Raw genomic sequence first — 20,830 nt, 5'->3', positions numbered from 1 at the left:
CCCTCATCAAACCCTGTACACTCAAGACACTGCCCCCGCTGCCACCCTTAGATCTCCATATATGGAGCTGACCTGTTCTGACATTCCATATGTTGATCTGACCTCATCAAAACCTGTACACTCAAGATACACTCCATATATGGCCAGTGCATGCGACCTCGCCCTTTATGGTGAGGTTGCTTCTCGCCCTCAGGCGTCTTACTGGTAATTATAATAATTATAATACTGTACAGTATATAATATTATATAAATATAATTCTAAATAAAATACGTTGTTCAGTATATCTGACTGCTTGTATTGTATTACTGCCATGTTGTGCAGTAATATAGAAAAGTGTGATGCATCATAGAATCGAATCGTTACCTCAACCTGGCGAATCCCAATCCCAATCTGTCTGTCTGTCTGTCTGTCTGTCCGTCCGTCCACTATCTGAATATATAGTTCTTACGTTACATCCCAAAAAACTGGTATTTCTCTCCAAAAATATATGGATTGATTGATTGAATTTATTTGGTGATAAAAAGAAGAGAGTAAGTACATCAGCACAATATCCGAGAGATTAAAACACAATAAAGCCCTGAGGCTTATTTCCATCTAAGCAAGGTTAAGCATCGTTGTTGGCTTCATAACCATGGTTTTAATAGTGCTAATGAAGCTATGCCCTGCACATTAAAGGCTTTTAAACCATATCCATGGCTCGTTTGTAAGTGTGCTTGCCTTGAAGTGAGCTGAAGGGATTTATTTTGTTCTGCATCCTTGGATATTTGGCTGTCCCTAGTTCACCTCCCAATGCATCACAGTGGGTGATTCAAGTTCACATCCATCCGTCTACTCGGACTGAACTAGATGCAAACTTTTTAATTGGGACATTTGTACTTGGGCTGTGAGGATGTAGCCTGGCTAATCAGCCAGACTCAAATCACGGGTCTAGCTTATTAGCCAGGCTAGTGAGGATGATGTTTCACAAGTACAGAAAATACAGTTATTGAATAACGACTAATATGCACACTTTTTGGAATTCTTTAAACACAGTAAAACAATAGAAATACAGTTTGTTTAAAGCAATACAATCATGGGGTCCCAATGCAGCCTTTTCATAGCGGCCACTGTGACGCTGGAGATTCATGATGTTATTGTGGGAGTGTTTATCCTTCAAAATGTTCACTGGGAAAAGTGTCTATTTGCAATATTCAACTCTGTCACGGGGAACCCGTGCCCTATATACAAAGACACATGAAACTGCTTTCTATAACATGCAAGGACTAATGTTTTAAACTTGTGTAGGGAAAACTGTGTTCACTGATTATTTGCTTTGTCTCTTCTGCACTGCTGGTGGCATTTCCCTTGATTTAGGAAGGGGCCAAGTGCTATGCAGGACAGGGGTGTTTCTCCTTATGCTTTGAGTAATTGTCATAGAGTTTTCATTCTGATTTATACTTGTTTAATTGTAACACATTATTGAGAATGTTTAGGTTACTGTTTATTCAAGGTGGTTGATGAAGTATTTATATTAGTGAAGTATTTGAGAAGAAATGGTGCTAATTGATTCTGTGTCCTGTGGTAGGATCCACTCCTATTTAAGGGAGGTTGCATTCTGCTGTTGTCACTGTTTCTAAGCCGTTAAGTAGGTTTCATTCCATTTCTGTATGGGTTTAGATTCTATCCTTGAGCTCCAAATATTGCTGAGAGAGATGTATGCAATTCGTGACTAATCTTCATCATGTTTAATCAATGGCACAGTGATGGTCAAGTACAATTTCAAATACAGGACTTTTACTTGTAACAGAGTACATCTACATTGCAGTATTGATACTGTTACTTAAAGCATGTGCGTACTTCTTCCATTACTGTGTTTAATGCGTGTACCACACAACCACAACGTCATGGGTTTGATTCCTGGCCCAGGGACCTTGGTTTTGGTTTGTGTCTCTGGCCTCACTTCCTTTGTACTGAAACTGTCCACGGTCCACCATCCACATCATGCTTAATAAACAATAAGAACAAGGACATCTCTTGTTGAACGCTACACTGTTATTTTCCAGGAACGGGCTCTTGAAATTGTCACAATAATAGGATTTAAACAATAAGAACAAGAACATCTCTTGTTGAAAGCTACACTGTTATTTCCCAGGAACAGGCTCTTGTATTTGTGACACAGTACACTACACTGCAATACAAGGATTTAAGAGGAATGTAGGAGAATATTAAAGGAAACCCCTGAATCCGAGCGGACCCAGAGGGCATTGACAGAATAGACTAAAAGACGTGAGACCCAACTGGGAATTGAAATGTGGTGAACATGGTGATATCACTGTGCTCTTCCATTCTGATGATGTCATCTTTTCCGCTCTGAAGTTTGATAATGTCAAGTTTCTTTCTTTTTGTTGTTGTTTTGCAGGGCCTGCCTGGAACAGCTCTCTGCTCAGAACTTGGCGTCAGAACGACAGGAGCAGAAAAGGGACCCACAACAGGCTTACTGATACACATACTGCAGGTAGGCTATACTACCATTAAAACATCCCACACCCATCTGCACGCATGCACGCACGCACGCACGCACGCACGCACGCACGCACGCACACACACACACACACACACACACACACACACACACACACACACACACATAAAATAATGTGAGGAGTTACTTTCCAAAATTGGAAAGATTACTCGTACATTATATTTTTTAAATAAAGCAATCAATGTTGGTATTATGACATTATATTGTCAATTACTTGCATCAGAGGGAGAGGTGGTGGCACTTTTTAGCACAATTAGTTTTTTAACCAACACACAAGGATGTTCAATAGCATTGATTTATGAATGAAAGCTGGTTTCTGCTGGACAGTGACGATATATCAATTAAGCCTCATTTTATACTTTTCAAAGTCCCCAAATTCACAGCAAGACGGTGTTGCTCCCAGAAACACAGGCGTGTGCACATATTTGGACCCACATCATTTTGTGAGAATCAAAATTTTTTCTTTGAGTCGTATTTCTTTTACAACTGTTTTTAATTAAACACTGGGCGCCAGTGATAGTCTGCATTCTGCAGTGCATATTTTGACCTCAAACCATGTCCATAATGGACAGGTTTCTACATGGGGCTGAGCGATTACACTGGAGCAATACAAAGTGACAGAAAAGACAAAAGACACTCCATCAGTATGGTGCTAATGTATTGCATACAGCCTTTCCTTGACACGCCCCTCACACCCCGCGCCCCATGGAAATGCTGTGAGCTCAGAACATGTGGCAGACAAAAACCTAGACAACGTGCCTCGACCGTCAAGCCAGGGGTCTTGGAAAGAACCTGGACAATGCAGACCTCCCCTGGGTGTATGAACTCAACCCCAAATGGCAGTAGCAGACCTCCTCTTAAACTTTGCAACTCCTCTCGCCTCTTTCTTTCTTTCTTTCTTTTTTTCTTTCTTTCTTTTGTACCATTTTCTCTCTTTAACTTGGTTCTGAACCATGTTTCCCCATCATGTTAGAGCAGCTCCCCTTTCTTTCACCCACACCTTATTTGGGGTTATGATGAGTTGTCTTTCTTTCTTTCTTTCTTTCTTCTGTTCTTGACTTTTCACCCATGTCTCGCGTCCACGTGCCTCTACAGGAGTGACCGAGTGGACGTCCTGGTTCAACATCGACCACCCTGGGGGGAACGGAGACTATGAGCGCCTGGAGGCCATCCGTTTCTACTACAGAGAGCGGGTGTGTGAACGGCCCACGGCCATGGAGGCTCGCACCACAGACTGGGTGGTAGCGGCAGAAACCGGGGAGGTGGTTCACTCCAGCCTGGACAAAGGCTTCTGGTGCATCAATAAGGAGCAGCCTTACGGACGCATCTGTTCCAATTACCACGTCCGCTTCCAGTGTCCCCCAGGTACGGTAGCACTGAGACAACTCAGGGTTGTGCGGCCAAGACAGTGCAAGAGGTTCTCACATGCACATAACTGACAAACTGCAGACACACACACATGCCTCCGTCTGCTCATGCACACACATTCTTACGTAAGTGCACATGTACGGTTACAATAAGCAGTGAGTGAGTACAGCAGTTATCTGCCATGGTAAACCCATCAAAACTGCTTTGTATTTTTCCCACCATGAAATTAGTCTACCCGTCGTCAAGGGACCGTTAAACACTACATTATTTTTAACCAACAAAGACCACGCCTCAAGAGAATGTACTGAAAAGGTTTATTGTGATAGCTTGCCAAGCGGGTAATGAATAAAGGAGGACTGCGGGTTGATGGAGCTTATAACCCAGGGAGACTCTGGGTGGGGGGGCATCGTGTTGGCTCCGAGTCTGCAGACGGCGTAATGAGAGTGTAGTTAGGCATGGTCTTAACCTTCATTAAGGTATTACGTGATTGCATGAAAAGACCAATTCTGTGATGCCCATGGTGTTTATGGCGTGTGTTCAGTCCAGGCCTACTGGACAGACTGGAGTGAGTGGGGTCCCTGTTCCACCGTGGCGTGCAACGACGTGGGCGTCCAGGTCCGGCAGAGGACGTGTGTGAGCGCCCAGGTCCTCCCACTCCTGTTGGTACCAGCATGCCAAGGGCACCACTCGGAGAGGAGAGAGTGTGCCACCGCGCCATGCACAGGTACAATAGCAACGATAGTCGTACTCCGTATAGTCATATTGGAACTGAAACAATGTAATTATGCAGTATCATATTGCTGCAGGGCAGAAAATCAGGCAGAAACTCCTTGTATCTCCATATTTGAACTTTTTAGGTTATTTCATAAATTAATGTCTTACTTTGCCATACTAGTGTCACAGTGGAAAAATGTTGGACATACAAGATTTCCACCCGACAGTGACGATATGCAAACATAAAATACCCAGCTGCTTTTGTTCATTTGTTTTCTACTGTATATACTATCCTTATTTGTAGCAGTATATGGTCTAATCAATGAATGGTCTAATGGATGAGGGCGAAGATAAAATGCAGTGTTTTGATAACTGGCAGCAGCCTAGACCGGCTTCTCACTTTCAAAGTTTTATAACAAATGTGCTCACAACTCTTCTTTTAGTTCAACCCAGTGCTGGATCACGCCATAGCAAATATGCAATATGATCCGCAAAACATATAATCTGTATTATTATTATTATTATTTATGCATCTTTTAAAACGACATGGGATGGTTAAAGACAGCAATGGGCGCCAGGCCCAAACTGTTACTTGGGCCTGACAGCTACTGACAAAGGGCCAATTAAGGCAGAAGCTGAAAGAATAGACATCCCGTTTCTTTAAAAGGATGTCGTGCATATCAGTTTGAATTTCATTGGAACAACTACATTGTAACTTCAAACAGCCAGCCTGTCATGGGCATTTCAGATTCCAAATCAATCAGGAGGAGTACATTAACAATTCCTTCCCATTAAAAAAAGAACATGGAAGCAAAAATATGCAGGAAGCTGGATAAAAGGAAAATTAGCGACTGGCAGGTCAGTAGGGGTTTATCATATGACAGTATACGCAGCTTGTCTTCTGTGGGTTTCTTTTTCTTTTGGGGGGAGGGTGGGGGGGGGGGGGGGGGTGTACCTTTGATGTGAGCAGAGCTCTAGGAATTTTGATTAGTAGAGGTCTCTTGACTTGAGTCTCCAATCTGTCATGGCGGTATTGTAATTTGTCTCCAGTACACCTGTAGTGCTGGAGAACACATGCAGGCCACAATGGCTTCCCTCCCTCCAGTCAGTCAGGCCGTCGGCATGTTTTATTGTTTAACCCAGTGGTTCCCAAACAGCACTGTTGAGACAAGTCTGAGTGTGCCTTGGGATATAATACGTACCATGACACAGCCACACACTATTATTTTAACAGTAATACAGTAATTAACTATACAAAAAATTCTGAATTAGTGAAAGAACTAGAGTATGTCACGAGATAATGTATATATATATATATTTTTTTTTAATTATTATTATATATTTTTTCAGCATTTCAGCATTCAGCACTCAATTCCCGATTCATATTATAACCATAAAACATATTTTAACCATTTTCAACATGTTCTCCTTATTTTGGGCATGTACAGTGGTAGACATTAATCATTCAAATATATATACTATTTTATTTGATATGGTGTGTTATTTTCACTATGAATAGGCCTATAGGTGTGGCTTTGACTTGCCCCATTGGTGTGTTTTGGCCACAAAAAGCCCTGGTTTAACCAGTTCCTCGTGAATTAGGCTATATTGATTAAAGAAACCAGTTGCAGATGTGTGTTTTAATCAGTTGCAGCTGTTTATGCCATACTCAAGCATACAGATATTATATGTCAATGTCTGAAGTGCATGGCTGGCTGACACCGCTTAAAAATATGATGGGTGTCTGGTAATGAAATAATGTATGTTACCTGTTGTGACTTGTTGCCCTGTCTTTTCTGCTGTCTTATAATGCGAGTAGCCAAATGGAACCCGTGGGGCCCATGGGGATCCTGCTCAGCGACCTGTGGAGGAGGTCGAATGGTCAGACGGAGGACCTGTGCGAGGAACTCGCAGAGAGTGCAGTGCGTTGGACGACCTGTGGAAGTCCAGAAGTGTGGGAAGAGGCCGTGCCCAGGTAGACGTGCACGTCAAATCATATGAACAACAGATGTGAATTTATGCCATGATAGATAGAAGATAATGTTGTATATAACACTAATTCCCAAACGCTGGGCCAGTACCCATTTGTGGGTCGTGGACACATTGTTATGGGTCCCTGAGGAGCATTCAGTGATTTGGAAAAAAACCCTGGTCCACCCGGTAACAAGATGTGCACATGCACACGCTCTACAGTGGGGGGACCTTAGAGTGTATATGAATAGAGACGGCACCCGGAGGAATTAGCATGGTTTAGCTTGATTTTGCTTAGGCTAATGGTTGGCTAATAAAGTGGGGTCACTGGCGGCAACTATAAAGGTCCTTGCAGACTGCTGCATTTTTTCGCGGTTTTAATGAAAAAACACATTCTATTTGTTGCAAATTAATGGTTACATCTATGACTGGGTGTACACAACTTAAATATGCACAGCAAAATCCTCAGTATTAATTTAACTCTGAGAGTGTAACCCATTTTTCACCCCTGTGTCAATTATCTAATGTGAACCTGGGCTCCACACACCCTCCGCCAACCTAATCCTCATATATGGGGGACATGGGGAGGGCAACGGACTTGAACTCATGCTTCCTTCATGCCTGAGTGTCCAAGTTGCTCCTCCTGACAGGGGGGAGTTTCCCTGGTTGGACGTAGCGCGTGGATGCCGTTGAAGGAACACGTTATTCCAACCAGTTCCTTTCCCCTCCATCAGGCTGGCCAGGGGGAGGCAGTTTAGAGACCAGGATTACTGCATGTTTTTTGTGAGGGTACCTACCCTAGGGCAGGGGTTCCCAAACTTTTTTGGACCAGGTACCCCTTTTGGGGTAGATATTTTTCCAGGTACCCTCTCATCCTCGCAACACGGATAACAATATATTTACAACCACAAGCAGTGTTTCCTGCAGGAAAAATCTTTGGCATGGTGCTGGGCACAGGCCGCAATTTTGATTAATTCATTAATTAATTTGATTCATTAATTAATAAGATTAATACATTAAGATTAATTTGTATTATTGCTCTTGTATTGCTATTGGAGACACTGGGGGGACACTGGGGGACACTGGGCAGGCACTGAGGAGGCACTGAGGAGGCACTGGGGAGACACTGGGGAGGCACTCAGGGGCACACTGGGGAGGCACTGGGAAGGCACTCGGGGGGCACACTGGGGAGGCACTGGGGAGGCACTGGGGAGACACTGGGGAGGCACTGGGGAGGCACTGGGAAGGCACTCAGGGGGACACTGTCTAAATGTAGACGTCTAAATGTATACGTCTAAATGTAGACGTCTAAATGTAAGTTTGGGAACCACTGCTTTAAACACTTTAGCACTTTATGAACATGAACAAAATAGATGGGTCCCCCCTGGAACTCCCTCAGGTACCCCTGGGGGTCCCCGGACATCACTTTGGGAACCACTGGTCTAAATGTATACAGACGTCTAAATGTAGACGTCTAAATGTAGACGTCTAAATGTAAGTTTGGGAACCACTGCTTTAAACACTTTAGCACTTTATGAACATGAACAAAATAGATGGGTCCCCCCTGGAACTCCCTCAGGTACCCCTGGGGGTCCCCGGACCCCACTTTGGGAACCACTGGTCTAAATGTATACAGACGTCTAAATGTAGACGTCTAAATGTGTACGTCTTCTCTTATGGGGGTCCCTGGCATATCTTTTCAAATGGGGGTCCACGGGCTAAGTAGTGTCAATTTGGGGGTCCGTGACATGAAAAAGTTTAAGAACCACTGCTTTAAACACTTTAGCACTTTATGAACATGAACAAAATAGATGGGTCCCCCCTGGAACTCCCTCAGGTACCCTTGGGGGTCCCCGGACCCCACTTTAGGAACCACTGCCCTAGGGGACACGGGGAGAACATGCAAACTCCACACAGAAAGGCCCTTTCGCCAACACCGCCTCGGGTATGGGCACTGATGAGCACCCACAGCGTCCGAGTGGGAATCGAACCCAGGACCTTCTAGCTGTGAGGCGACAACACTACCAACTGTGCCACCGTGCCCTGAGAGAGTGACTTTGATCTGTTATTTCTTTACACGTGTGTTTGTGTCCTGACATCTGTTTCTCTCTCCTTAGCTAAATGTCAGCATGTGTGTGCTGAGGGTCGTCCCAGCGAGGACTGCAGTCGGTGTGTCTGTGACGGCCACTTGTTGCATGGCGAGGTCTACACAGTGACTGGTGTTCCAGTGGCAGGTGCCAGGGTGGCGCTGGCCAGCCGGCCAAAGATAATCCGCGCTCGGACAGATGCCAAGGGCCGGTTCACCCTGCCAGGGGTCTGCTCCTCTAGCCTGACTCAGCTCTCTATCAGAAAGGAAAAGTTTGCACCGGCTACCGTCTCCACGTCCAGCAATACCACAGAGTCATCCTCGGTTCGGGCTGTGCTCAAGTCAGCTGGTGAGTATCACCGAGTTTAAAAGACCATACCAACCAGAATAGCAAAACGGTAGAGTTAAGATCTATTCATAGTCTGGATTTTCGGTGGTGAGGTGACCACCGCTCAAGTGGTGAGGTGACCACCGGAGCTGTAATAACGTGGAGCGGTGGTGAGTAAAAACAGAGAGAAGGGCTGGGGAGAGCGGTGGTTTGCTCTTCACCGCGGCTCTGTGACGTCATGTTGTATTTCGGTGGTCACCTCACCACCGATAAATCAGACTATGAATAACGCTTTAGGGGCTGTAATGAATTCACTTGTGAACAATGCAAATTGACCTACAAGATAAAGCAGTTCATTTATTGTGGTACAGTCCATTAGCAACTTTATTTGTAATCTTTAGGTTATTTATAATGTCAGTAAATTGAGAGTGAGTGTTGTCATTTATATGGTCCTACAGAGGCAATAAGGGGCATCCATTAATGGAGCATATAGTCACCTCCTGCTATATGGAAACATACATACGGTATATACATCACATGTACAGTAAATATAGTAGTGTCATAGACTGCAAGAGGAAAGCCGAAGTAGTCTGAAGCAGCTCAGACTACACACCTCCATATGGAAACTAAATAAACAGAGTATTCACCTCTGCAGTATTTCAGTCTACAATCCCTTCACCAACCATTTTTCATAAGCACGGAGACCAACAAGAGTTTAGGGTTTAAGGCTTCATTGAGTTTTATGTGTTCTGAGGACCCTGTGGTACCATTTACCACAGTCAGAGTGAGGTCCTGAGGGCTTCTATTTCCTTCTGTTGTCTGCAGAGAAGCCGTACATCGTCAAACACCCAGAGGACAAGGTGCGCTATGAGGGAGGACGTGTACTGTTGTGTTGCAGGGCAACAGGAGCGCCCACGCCCGACAAATATTACTGGTGAGATGACGTATCGCATTCTCAACTTTTAAAATGACAAATGAGTAACAGTCGCAATGCTAGTTTGGACCTTGTGTGAAACTGCCAAGTGGAAGCTGTTGTGCGTGACTATGCATGCATGTGTAGATTTGTGTGCCTGCACAAACATATGGAAACTGTTTTAAATGTTTGGCTGGCTGTCTCCTTGATTGAAGTGTGTTCTTCAGGACGACTTAGAGAAACTCTGCTCTCCCTCCTCTTTGCCCCCACCCCTGGCTCTTTCCCCTGCCATTCAGGTACCATAATGGGACTCTGCTGGACAGGAAGTTGTATAAGTATGAAGAGGACCTTGTACTGAGAGAGCTGAAGCGTGAGCAGGCAGGTCACTACCATTGTAAAGCCAGCAGCTCTGCAGGCAGCATCAAGTCCTCCCAGGCCTTCCTGACAGTCCTTGGTACGTACAGCATTGGGTCATATTACCATAAACATGTTTAATGAAGCATGTATTTGTTTAAGATGGGTGTCAAATAATTTCATGGCTTGTCTCTGGATCTCCGATGTCATATTGATTATTATGGAGGGACTGTGGCTTACTTTGAGACTACTGGCAGTGTGCATAAGACATTTGGCTCTGAGCGGTCCAGTGGTTTGAGAGATTAGCCGCTTGTAAGGTTTCATTTTATTTCTTCTTATTTTTTATTTACCCAGGGTTGTAGCTGAGCACTACCAAGTGCTGATTTCCAGCAACACCCCCCCCCCCCCACCCACACACTCACACAGACATGCGCACACGCACGCACGCACACACACACACGCACACACACACACACACACACACACACACACACACACACACATGCACACACATACACACACACACACACACACACACACACACACACACACACACACACACACACACACACACACACACACACACACACATACATACACGCTCTTCTAGACAGCTCGCCCACTAGGTGCCACGCAATAAAGACAGCAGACAAAGCCAGTTGTTTTTACCTGAGATTTCACATTTTGACAAAAATCCTGGAAAGGAGCATTGGTTGGCACATTGAATTTCATTGCAGCTGCAATGGCAATTGAATATACAGCTTCATGGGAAGTTCCAGCCAGCTGATCCACTGTGGACCTCACCTGAAAGAAGTGAGAGAAAAACGTGCTCTACCTGTGTCATTTAATAGAACTATATACAAGGAAAGTAAGATCAGAAACTATTTAGACTCCCAGCATCTGGGTGCTTTTGGAGCATTAAGTTTTTATTATGTTTACATTGGTTGAAATGGCTCCTTTCTATAAACAAATATTCTTTACTGTGAGAGATGGCCCCTAGACACTGTAAAACCCTAAATCCAACTTCTCCAGAGCTCCACATTACACATACTGAATGGAAATCCAGGATTGTCTATAAATCCTGCTTCTTTTTTCAGCGGTGGAGTCAGACAAGTCCGTTTCCATATCCGTGTGGGAGAGATATACACTGTGCATATGCATATCCCACAGGGGCTTGTTATAGCTTGACAAAAAGTTTCTGCGTGGGGGTGTGTTAAATCAATCTACCCCAAGCCTCTTCAGAAGAATCACCACCACACCTCCTGCTGGTGTTAATACAGCTTGGATGAAAACCAGAAAATAGATCAGTGTGATCTCAGCACGACAAGGCAGCTTTTGTTCATTATTAGCCACTTTTCATTCAAATATAATAAGCTATATGTAGAGTTTTATTTTCAGATGAAATACAAAAGGGTCCATTAATGGTATTCCGGAGTAATCAGACGGTTCCATCTCTCTGCAATAATCAACTTATTTGGGAGATGGGGGTTTTAACAAGAATATTTGACGGTAAACCAGACCATGATATCATGCACATTAATAATTTTGCCAATGTCTGGCTGAACAATAATTATTTTCTTTCCAGTTCCCATCTGGATGGTTGGTAAATAATGTTCTCCTCAACTTCATGTCTAATTACCACATCGTGGATGTTTCACAGCCCCGACTTGGCCCGTTACACATGTTCTCAGTTGCGTTTAAAAGTGCGTGCGTTCATGTCTGATTGCGTGCGTGCGTGCGTGCAAGAGAGAGAGAGAGAGAGAGAGAGAGAGAGAGAGAGAGAGAGAGAGAGAGAGAGAGAGAGAGAGAGAGTGTGTACATGTTAAAGCCGTACATCGGCTTTTAGAGAGAGGGGAGAGGGGGATAATTTTTTTGTATCAAGTTCTTGTTCTTAAGTTACAGAACAAGCTGAATCTGTATTGCAAATTAAGCCCCTGCGTGGGCCCTGGCGTGCATGAATGTAACCCTTCCCTTTCCCTACAGAAAATGCAAAGCATAACTCTGCCATTTCTATAAAAAAAATAATACAATATTATTTGTTTGTACTGTATTTAACATTATCTTAAAGGGAAATACCTACAATATTTACAACATTTAAATAAGTAATTTATATAACTTTGAGTTATAACAAATAGTAAATAAGTAAATAACAAAAGGTCTGTTTAGCTTAGAACTGGAGGTCTAGAATTGGGGTCATGTGATGAGTGTCATCACGTCGTTGTACTCTTTTGGTGCATTCACACGCGCTGTGAGTTGATTTGGAGCAGCTACATGCATCATTCTGTCTTTGCAACGTCATGTCCCTGGCTTCCATTGACAATGAATGGTAGAATGCATCGTTTAATCTGCCTGTGTGAACGCAACATTTGGCTTGACCCCTACTGACTTGCCAGTCGCTAATTTTCCTTTTATCCAGCTTCCTGCATATTTTTGCTTCCATGTTCTTTTTTTAATGGGAAGGAATTGTTAATGTACTCCTCCTGATTGATTTGGAATCTGAAATGCCCATGACAGGCTGGCTGTTTGAAGTTACAATGTAGTGGTTCCAATGAAATTCAAACTGATATGCACGACATCCTTTTAAAGAAACGTGATGTCTATTCTTGTAGCCAAACATTTCAGATCACATGACCCCAAGATCTAGACCTCCAGTTCTAGGTTAAACAGAAGGGGGTACTTTTTACTAATAATTTCGCTCGGTCTCTTCAAAGTGACAGCCGTCTTTTTCAACCGTTTTTATGTGTATGCAAATCTGTGCCTGGTCTGCTGGGACAGATTACACAGATGACCATTTCTCTTACGTCATCACTGAGAGCTAGTCATACATATACACACCATGTACTCTGGTCCCAGCTCTCAACGATGACGTAATGTGTAATCTGGTCCCAGCAAACCGGGCACAGATTTGCATACACATAAAAACGGTTGAAAAAGACGGCTGTCACTTTTTGGCACCAAGTAACCACAGTATACTGCTAATCAAATTACAACTACATACTCTATATGTAGTTGTAATTTGAAATTTGTAATTTGTAAATCTGTGCCTGGTCTGCTGGGACAGATTACACAGATGACCATTTCTCTTACGTCATCACTGAGAGCTAGTCATACATATACACACCATGTACTCTGGTCCCAGCTCTCAACGATGACGTAATGTGTAATCTGGTCCCAGCAAACCGGGCACAGATTTGCATACACATAAAAACGGTTGAAAAAGACGGCTGTCACTTTTTGGCACCAAGTAACCACAGTATACTGCTAATCAAATTACAACTACATACTCTATATGTAGTTAAATTTGTAATTTGTAAATCTGTGCCTGGTCTGCTGGGACAGATTACACAGATGACCATTTCGAATAGGTAGCAAATAGTTACACCTAATGATTATATTCAAATTCATATTCAAACGTTCCTTCACAGAGATACTGAGATGTGACAGTTTACAGCGGTCAAAAGTACTTGCGCGCTCTGCTTGCGCACTAGTTGGCCATTTATGGCCTACTAGTGTGCAACAAGCAAGTATGCACTCGGCAGAGTGCAGTTCTAGTTATTATTATTTCCACGCAACAACTCAAAGTTATCTTAATTACATAGTTCAATGTTGAAAATGAGTGGTATTCCCCTTTAATCCCCAGCAACATTACAGCAATAATATTACTGTGATAGTATAACTCTTAGTTTCCATATAATTATGTGTGTGTTGCTATGTATCAAGTGTAAATATATTCTGTGTCGGCACTAATTTATCATTTGTTGTGTAATTCACAGCCAAAGGAACACCAGCATGTAATTCCTCCCCGGAGAATCACTTAATCAGGCTGCCCATGGACTGTTTTCAGCCTGGGACTGACTCCAAGCATTACAATGCTGGCCGGTGCCCCCACAACAAATGCGCTGGCTCCTTGGATTTTGATATGCGCTGCAGAGATGGCGGTGCTTTCTGCTGTGCCGTTGAAAGCATGGAAAGTCAAACCATTGACTGTGGGAGCTACAGCTTGCCCGTCCGTGTTGTGTCCAAGTGCAGCTGCCAGAAGTGTGTTGAGCCAATTGTAATGGTTCGTGGCAGAGTGGTCTCAGCTGACAATGACGAACCACTTCGTTTTGGACATATCTACATTGGTAAAGAGCGAGTAGGCACCACTGGATACCAAGGCGGTTTTACACTGAATGTTTCTCCAGAAACAGAGAGGCTGGTGGTGACTTTTGTTGATCCCACACTGAAATTCATTGACACTCCAAAAGTGTTCATCTTTGACAAGAGGGGAGGGTCCATTTACCATGATGTGAAGGTGATGAGAAAGCAGACACCAATTGATATCGATGCAGGGGAGACCAACACCATTGAATTAGGTGAAATCCAAGGGGAGGATCCCATAGGCCAGTTAGTTATCCCCCCCAATTCCTTCCACAGGGAAAACGGAGAGATCTATGAAGGAACTGTAAAAGCCAGCGTCACATTCATTGACCCCAGAAATATCACGACAGCTGCCGCAGCCCCCGGTGACCTCAACTTTGTGGATGCTGAGGGTGACATGCTCCCGCTGAGGACCTACGGCATGTTTTCTGTCGACTTCAGAGATCAAACAAACCAGGAGGTCCTTGGAGCGGGCGCCGTCCAGGTCCTCCTTGACACACAGCATATCACAATGCAAGAGCATATCCCCAAAATGAAGCTGTGGTCCTTGAACCCAGAAACAGGGGTCTGGGAGGAGGAGAGTGAATTCAGCTACACGCAGAGGACCACTGGTGGGCCTGGGAGGAGCAAACGAGAGGAGCGCACATTCCTCATAGGCAACATGGAGATCAGAGAACGTCGGTTGTTCAATTTGGACGTGCCTGAAAACCGGCGCTGCTATGTCAAAGTCCGGGCCTACATGGGTGACAAGTTCCTCCACACCGAGCAGCTGGAAGGCGTTGTGATCAGCCTGATAAACCTGGAGCCCAAGCCTGGCTACTCGTCCAATCCCAGGGCATGGGGCCGCTTTGACAGTGTGATAACTGGACCCAATGGGGCCTGTTTACCAGCGTTCTGTGATGCCCAGAGGCGTGATGCTTATACAGCTTATGTCACAGCGATGATGGGAGGGGAAGAACTTGAGGCGGCTCCTTCTACCCCTAAGATGAATCCAAATATCATCGGAGTATCCAAGCCATATCTGGATAAGTTAGACTACCAGCGCTCAGACCATGATGATCCCGCCCTGAAGAAAACAGCCTTCAGGATCAACTTGGCAAAACCCAACCCAAATAATTTGGACGAGACCAATGGGCCAATATACCCCTACCGGAGTTTAGTAGCCTGTGAAAGCGCCCCTGTTGATGCAAACCATTTCAGATTCTTCCGAGTGGAAAAGGACAAGTACGAATACAATGTCGTTCCCTTTCAGGAGACTGATCTGACGACCTGGACGGGCGACTACCTCTCCTGGTGGCCCAATCCCCAGGAGTTCAGGGCCTGCTTCATCAAGGTCAAGGTGCACGGGCAGAAGGAAGTGATGGTCAGGTCCAGGAACCTGGGAGGAACACACCGTGAGACCAAGGGCACGCTCTACGGCATCAGGGACGTACGCAGTACCCGGGACATGAGAGAGGCCAACACCTCGGCAGCCTGTGTGGAATTTAAATGCAGTGGAATGCTGTTCGACCAAGCCGAGGTGGACCGATCTCTCGTATCGGTCATCCCACAGGGAAACTGTCGCAGGATTAACACCAATAGCCTTCTACAAGAATATCTCACCAAACATCCACCGGTGGTTCAAAACAATGATTCCTTTGCATTCAATATGCTGGCACCGTTTGATCCACTGGGACATAACTATGGCATCTATACGGTCTCAGACCAGAACCCGAGGGTGGCGAAGGAGATCGCTATTGGCCGCTGCTTTGACGGCACCTCAGATGGTTTCTCCCGGGAGATGAAGTCAGACTCTGGAGTAGCGCTGACTTTCAGCTGCCCGGAAAGGAAAATCAACAGGGAAAGCCTCTTCCAGCGTCTCCAGACCAACCCAGCACAGACCCTCTCTCAGATGGCCAGGGATATGAGGGAGTCCGAGGGACTGCAGGTCCAGAGATCGTCCACCCAGGTGGTGGCCTATCCGTCCGAGCAGCAGGGCAGAGCCCAGCGACGCAGAGCCAGCTCTTCAACCAGGAAGAGAGTTGTGCGCACACAGCAGACATAGATCTGAGGTGGGTAGAATTGAATGGATGAGAGTCACTGTGTGTGTGTGTGTGTGTGTGTGTGTGTGTGTGTGTGTGTGTGTGTGTGTGTGTGTGTGTGTGTGTGTGTGTGTGTGTGTGTGTGTGTGTGTGTGTGTGTGTGTGCGTGTGTGCGTGTGTGCGTGTGTGCGTGCGTGCGACTGCGTGCGCCGCAAACCAGCAAGGCTATACTACACAGTATACTGTTTGGAGCTTTTTCCATTAAGTATCTGATTTCAGAGAGTACAAAAGAGAATGCCGAAAGGGATGCAAAATTGCAAATGCGAACAGATAGATTCTCCACAGCTATATGTTACCCCTTATCCCTAAACTTATTTGCCATGTTGCACTATTTTAAAACATTTTTAAATAGTTCAAATAGCTGATCTACAAGCTCACAACGTGTCAATGTAGATTGGCTGAACTATATTTGGGTTGGGCTTTCTTGAATGTAGCAATGATACTATGATACCGACCATATATACTGGCATGATACTGACTTGATACTGACTCTGATTATTGCATAGTGTTGACAATTACATTAGAACAATTAAGGACAACTTTTTTTTTTTTACAACAATGGTTCATTTATTAGTTTGTAATGATAATAATTAAAAGATGAGTGTTAAAAAAATTAATTTATTGCTTTCTATCGTTTTTTTAACTGAGGGGCGGGGGCATTCAGTCAATTGTCTTTTTTGCAAAAAAGCTACAAATCTGGGAAATAAATCAATTTTAATGGAGTTGGCATGTCCTGAAACTGGAAGACACAACCATCGCATTAAATCTAACTTAGTGCCTTTAATTCTGTGAGTGGACAATTCTATCATTGTTTCAAAGGTGCTGAAACTGTATGCCCATACTGTATAATATTGTCACTTGACAATAACCATTTATTTTCATTTCTAGGATTTGGGGATGGAACTGAAAAAGTCACCCATACAAACAAGCCAAGGAAGGAAAAGCCATTCTTGGTCAGTCTGTTGATGATGGATATGAACTCTGTCCTGTCGATGAAAATAATAAACTGAGATGGACAGCAATCTGAAAACCATTCAGAGCAACGGAAATTCATTGGTTGAACACATTCATTAGTACTTACTTGAAGCTTGGCAACAAATATCAGAATTAATGTGCTCCTTCTAAAAGACATGCATTACTTGCTTGTACTGTATTCATTCAGTGTTTTATTTTTTATATTTTTTTATTTAATTGGCTTTAATATGCATAGAAAAGGAAAAAAGATGAATCAATTGTTGGAAATGTGACCTTTACAATTCTGATCTTGGCATTCGATAATCAACCATGCTGACGCCCATTCTACAAATGTCTGTTCTGAAAAACGTGTTACTAGAATCAGTGGTTCTCAAAACGTGTTACTAGAATCAGTGGTTCTCAATCTTTGAAGCAAAACAAAATAGCAAACCCATGACAAATGTTTTCTCAGTCTTAATGGTTTAATGCTTGAAGAAACCAAATGTAACTAAGGCCTCACTCACTCATAAATACGTAGTGGAGTAAAAGTACAATTATTTGCCTCTGAGATGTAGTGGAGTAGAAGTAAAAGTACTGACAATTTTGACATACTTAAGTAAAGTAGAAATACCTCAAAATTGTGCCTAAGTCAATTTAAATTTACTTTCCACCACTGCCAAGCCCCAACCACTTCACCACTGGCAGACACTTTCAACTTATACAACCCTTTCAGATCAGAGGGAAGAAAAAATGGCATTGGCATTATCAGTAGATAAGTATCAGTACTTTTTTTTAATGTGGCTGAACATGTTTAAGAGAGAGACACTGGGGATGCATTTTTTCAACAACAACAAACAACCATTGTCCTACACACATTCCACATTATTTCCTCACTCAACAATCCTCAAATATATCCCTCAGTATCGCTTTCTTATGTCGAACCAGAAATGATAACTGGTTCAGAGGCTTTATTGACACCGATGTTGCTGTTTGGTGTGGGTAACTGTTATAATCTCTTGAAGTGCAATAATTTAATAACATTTTAACTTGAGAAACCTTGCAGCTCAAACCATGCAGCCATATATGTACATAAAGGGTTGGTATTAAGCAAGAAATCCTTCAGTATATGGGAGGAACTTTGTCTAGGTATTAGCAATGGAAATATTTGTAATAGGTTGGTTTTTGGGTCATTCTTTGACATTGTCCACGCCACCTACATTTTATGTACCTTTTAATATCTTGAGGCATGACTCAGTAGATTGCAGTAGAAGTAGCAAGTGGAAAGACATTCAAAGAGGACTGTTTAATTGGAGTTGCTAATCGGAAAAAACTTCACAATTTGATAATAGGTTCAGACTTGAGAGTGCCTATGGGTCTCTCTTTAGACCAATGGGGGAAACTCAAGCTGAACTAATCCAAAATCAAATGATGTGAGCCAGTGGTCCATGGAGAAAGAAGCTTTGGCTGGAAAGTAAATACCAGTCTGTTGTTAATTAGGAAATTAATTATGGACGCTCTTAACCCTTAAAATAGTTTGACCATGACTTTCATAAACAGCCAAACAAATTAATTTCCAAGATGAAGCTTTGTTTGTATACAGCTGTAAATCAGGCCCAAGTGTTGTGTGGTCAAACATTTGCAATCGCCATAGTTCACTTTAGGAATAAATATATTTTCTTCCTCCTGATTATATAAACAGAATTCCAATAATGTTAGGACTCTGGGAAATCATTCAGAAATGTTCAGGAGTGAGGACTTACGTCAGTGGCCAATCTTGAGTGAAGAGCTTCCTGTCGCAGATATAACATCCGGGCTGTGTGGAGGATGACAGTAATTTGTTACAGGTGTAGGGAGATATTAAGAAGCAATGCTGTGTGAGGTGAGGTCAATGAGGGAGACCAACAGCTGTACAGCAACTGGAGAAAATGTTAGACCAAAGAGGACTTGAAAGAAGAGGAACAAGATTATCCAGTGATGGATTCTGATCATTTGCGGGAGCTGTATGAGGAGGGGGGGGGGGGGGGGGTATATTGAACTTTGGCCCCAGAGTCGATCACTTATGGATTCCCAGGCATTGAAAGTGGTAACATATGGAGGAGTGTTGAACGCTTTGACAAGAGAATTGTTTTGTTTATGTGGAGAAGCTACATTAGAGTTTGAGGGTCAGGGTAACACTAATAGCCGGGGTTAAGTATGTAAGGCTAACATAAGAATATAACAGAGCTATCCCTTCTTTGTTTTGTGAAGAAAGTCAAAATAATTGTAATGAACCAATATGGATGGAGTTGATGATCATTTTGTAATTTGAATGAGGAAAGCAATCCTATTTAAATGTTTGTCTATTTCTCTAAGAATTAAGTGGAATAAACTGAGAATAATACAAAACAAAACATCTTATATGAGTTAAACCATATACTTCTATATGTCTAGGCCCCCTCCTTTTTCCCTCTACACCAAATATGTTCAACAAGCTTGCAACGTGTTATTTTTGCCCCAGGAAAGATCTGCCAAATATGTGTCATTTTGTGCAGATTTCCTTCCTTTTTATTTTCTTTCTGATGTTTAAATGTTTCATCTGTAATGACTGAAATTATAATAATGACTGTGTAGAGATCAAACTTGTATCCCTTAATCAAGAATAACTAATACAACAAACAACAAAACTAACCAAATTAATGGAATTGCACTGAGGTCAAATTTCACTCATGTAACATCAATTACGAAACACAAAGCACAGGGTTCTCAAATATCAGGACCCTCACCCACAAAGAATTGAAGGATTTAATTGTGCCTTTAGCATGAACAATCAGTCCTCGACTTTCCTTTAAAGTCTGACTTAAAAGAGACCATTATTCAGAAATATTTCTTGGCAGGACCACGCTAGGATCTTTCCACCATTGCCTGGACTGTAAAAAGAAAGCTGTATATTTGCAACCAGCAAATTTCCAGGGCCCATCGTGGGTGTCATGTAAATTGATTTCTGGGAATACTCCCCGTAACCCCTTATGCAACATTAGTTATTGCATGGCATTGCTGATTTCTTTGTTTCACTCTTTGAACAAAGTTGTATGTGTAAATTTGTTAGCATTTTATGAAATTTGCTATGAACGTGCAGAACACGGATTTGTAAATAAAAGTTTCGCTGTAAAGGTTTGGGGTGATCTGTCCTGATTCATTGTGTGTATTATAAAGAGTCTGCGCTGCAGGTGTATCACAGTGTTACTGAAGGTGCCATTTATGCAACCAGAAACATGTAACTACTGTATCAGAAAGAAAGGTGTACTGACAAAAGAAAATGACTTTCAGAAAAGGCTGAATTAAATCTAGGCCATATAAACAGTACCCTAGATAAGAAAATACCAACAGATAAGCCCAGCATGTGAACTAAACATGAGGTAA

At 43.2% G+C, this 20,830-nt stretch overlaps 1 protein-coding gene across 1 annotated transcript in view; it reads left to right on the top strand.

Moving 5' to 3' along the window:
- The window catches only part of cilp2 (cartilage intermediate layer protein 2), a 37,020-nt gene extending 16,436 nt beyond the window's left edge, over window positions 1-20,584 (top strand). Inside the window, exons 2-10 of the mRNA XM_080770840.1 lie at window positions 2,400-2,495; window positions 3,618-3,887; window positions 4,432-4,614; window positions 6,424-6,579; window positions 8,693-9,010; window positions 9,815-9,923; window positions 10,199-10,356; window positions 14,030-16,447; window positions 17,366-20,584. Of these exons, the coding sequence (XP_080626966.1) occupies window positions 2,400-2,495; window positions 3,618-3,887; window positions 4,432-4,614; window positions 6,424-6,579; window positions 8,693-9,010; window positions 9,815-9,923; window positions 10,199-10,356; window positions 14,030-16,440 (3,701 nt within the window). The 3' untranslated portion in view covers window positions 16,441-16,447; window positions 17,366-20,584. The remainder of the gene's footprint in view (window positions 1-2,399; window positions 2,496-3,617; window positions 3,888-4,431; window positions 4,615-6,423; window positions 6,580-8,692; window positions 9,011-9,814; window positions 9,924-10,198; window positions 10,357-14,029; window positions 16,448-17,365) is intronic.
- Window positions 20,585-20,830: the final 246 nt, after the last annotated feature.

The sequence above is a fragment of the Protomyctophum bolini genome (assembly GCF_963924005.1).
Source record: "Protomyctophum bolini genome assembly, chromosome: 8".
NCBI classification, from domain to species: Eukaryota; Metazoa; Chordata; class Actinopteri; order Myctophiformes; family Myctophidae; genus Protomyctophum; species Protomyctophum bolini.
This window is presented reverse-complemented; position numbering and strand designations above follow the sequence as displayed.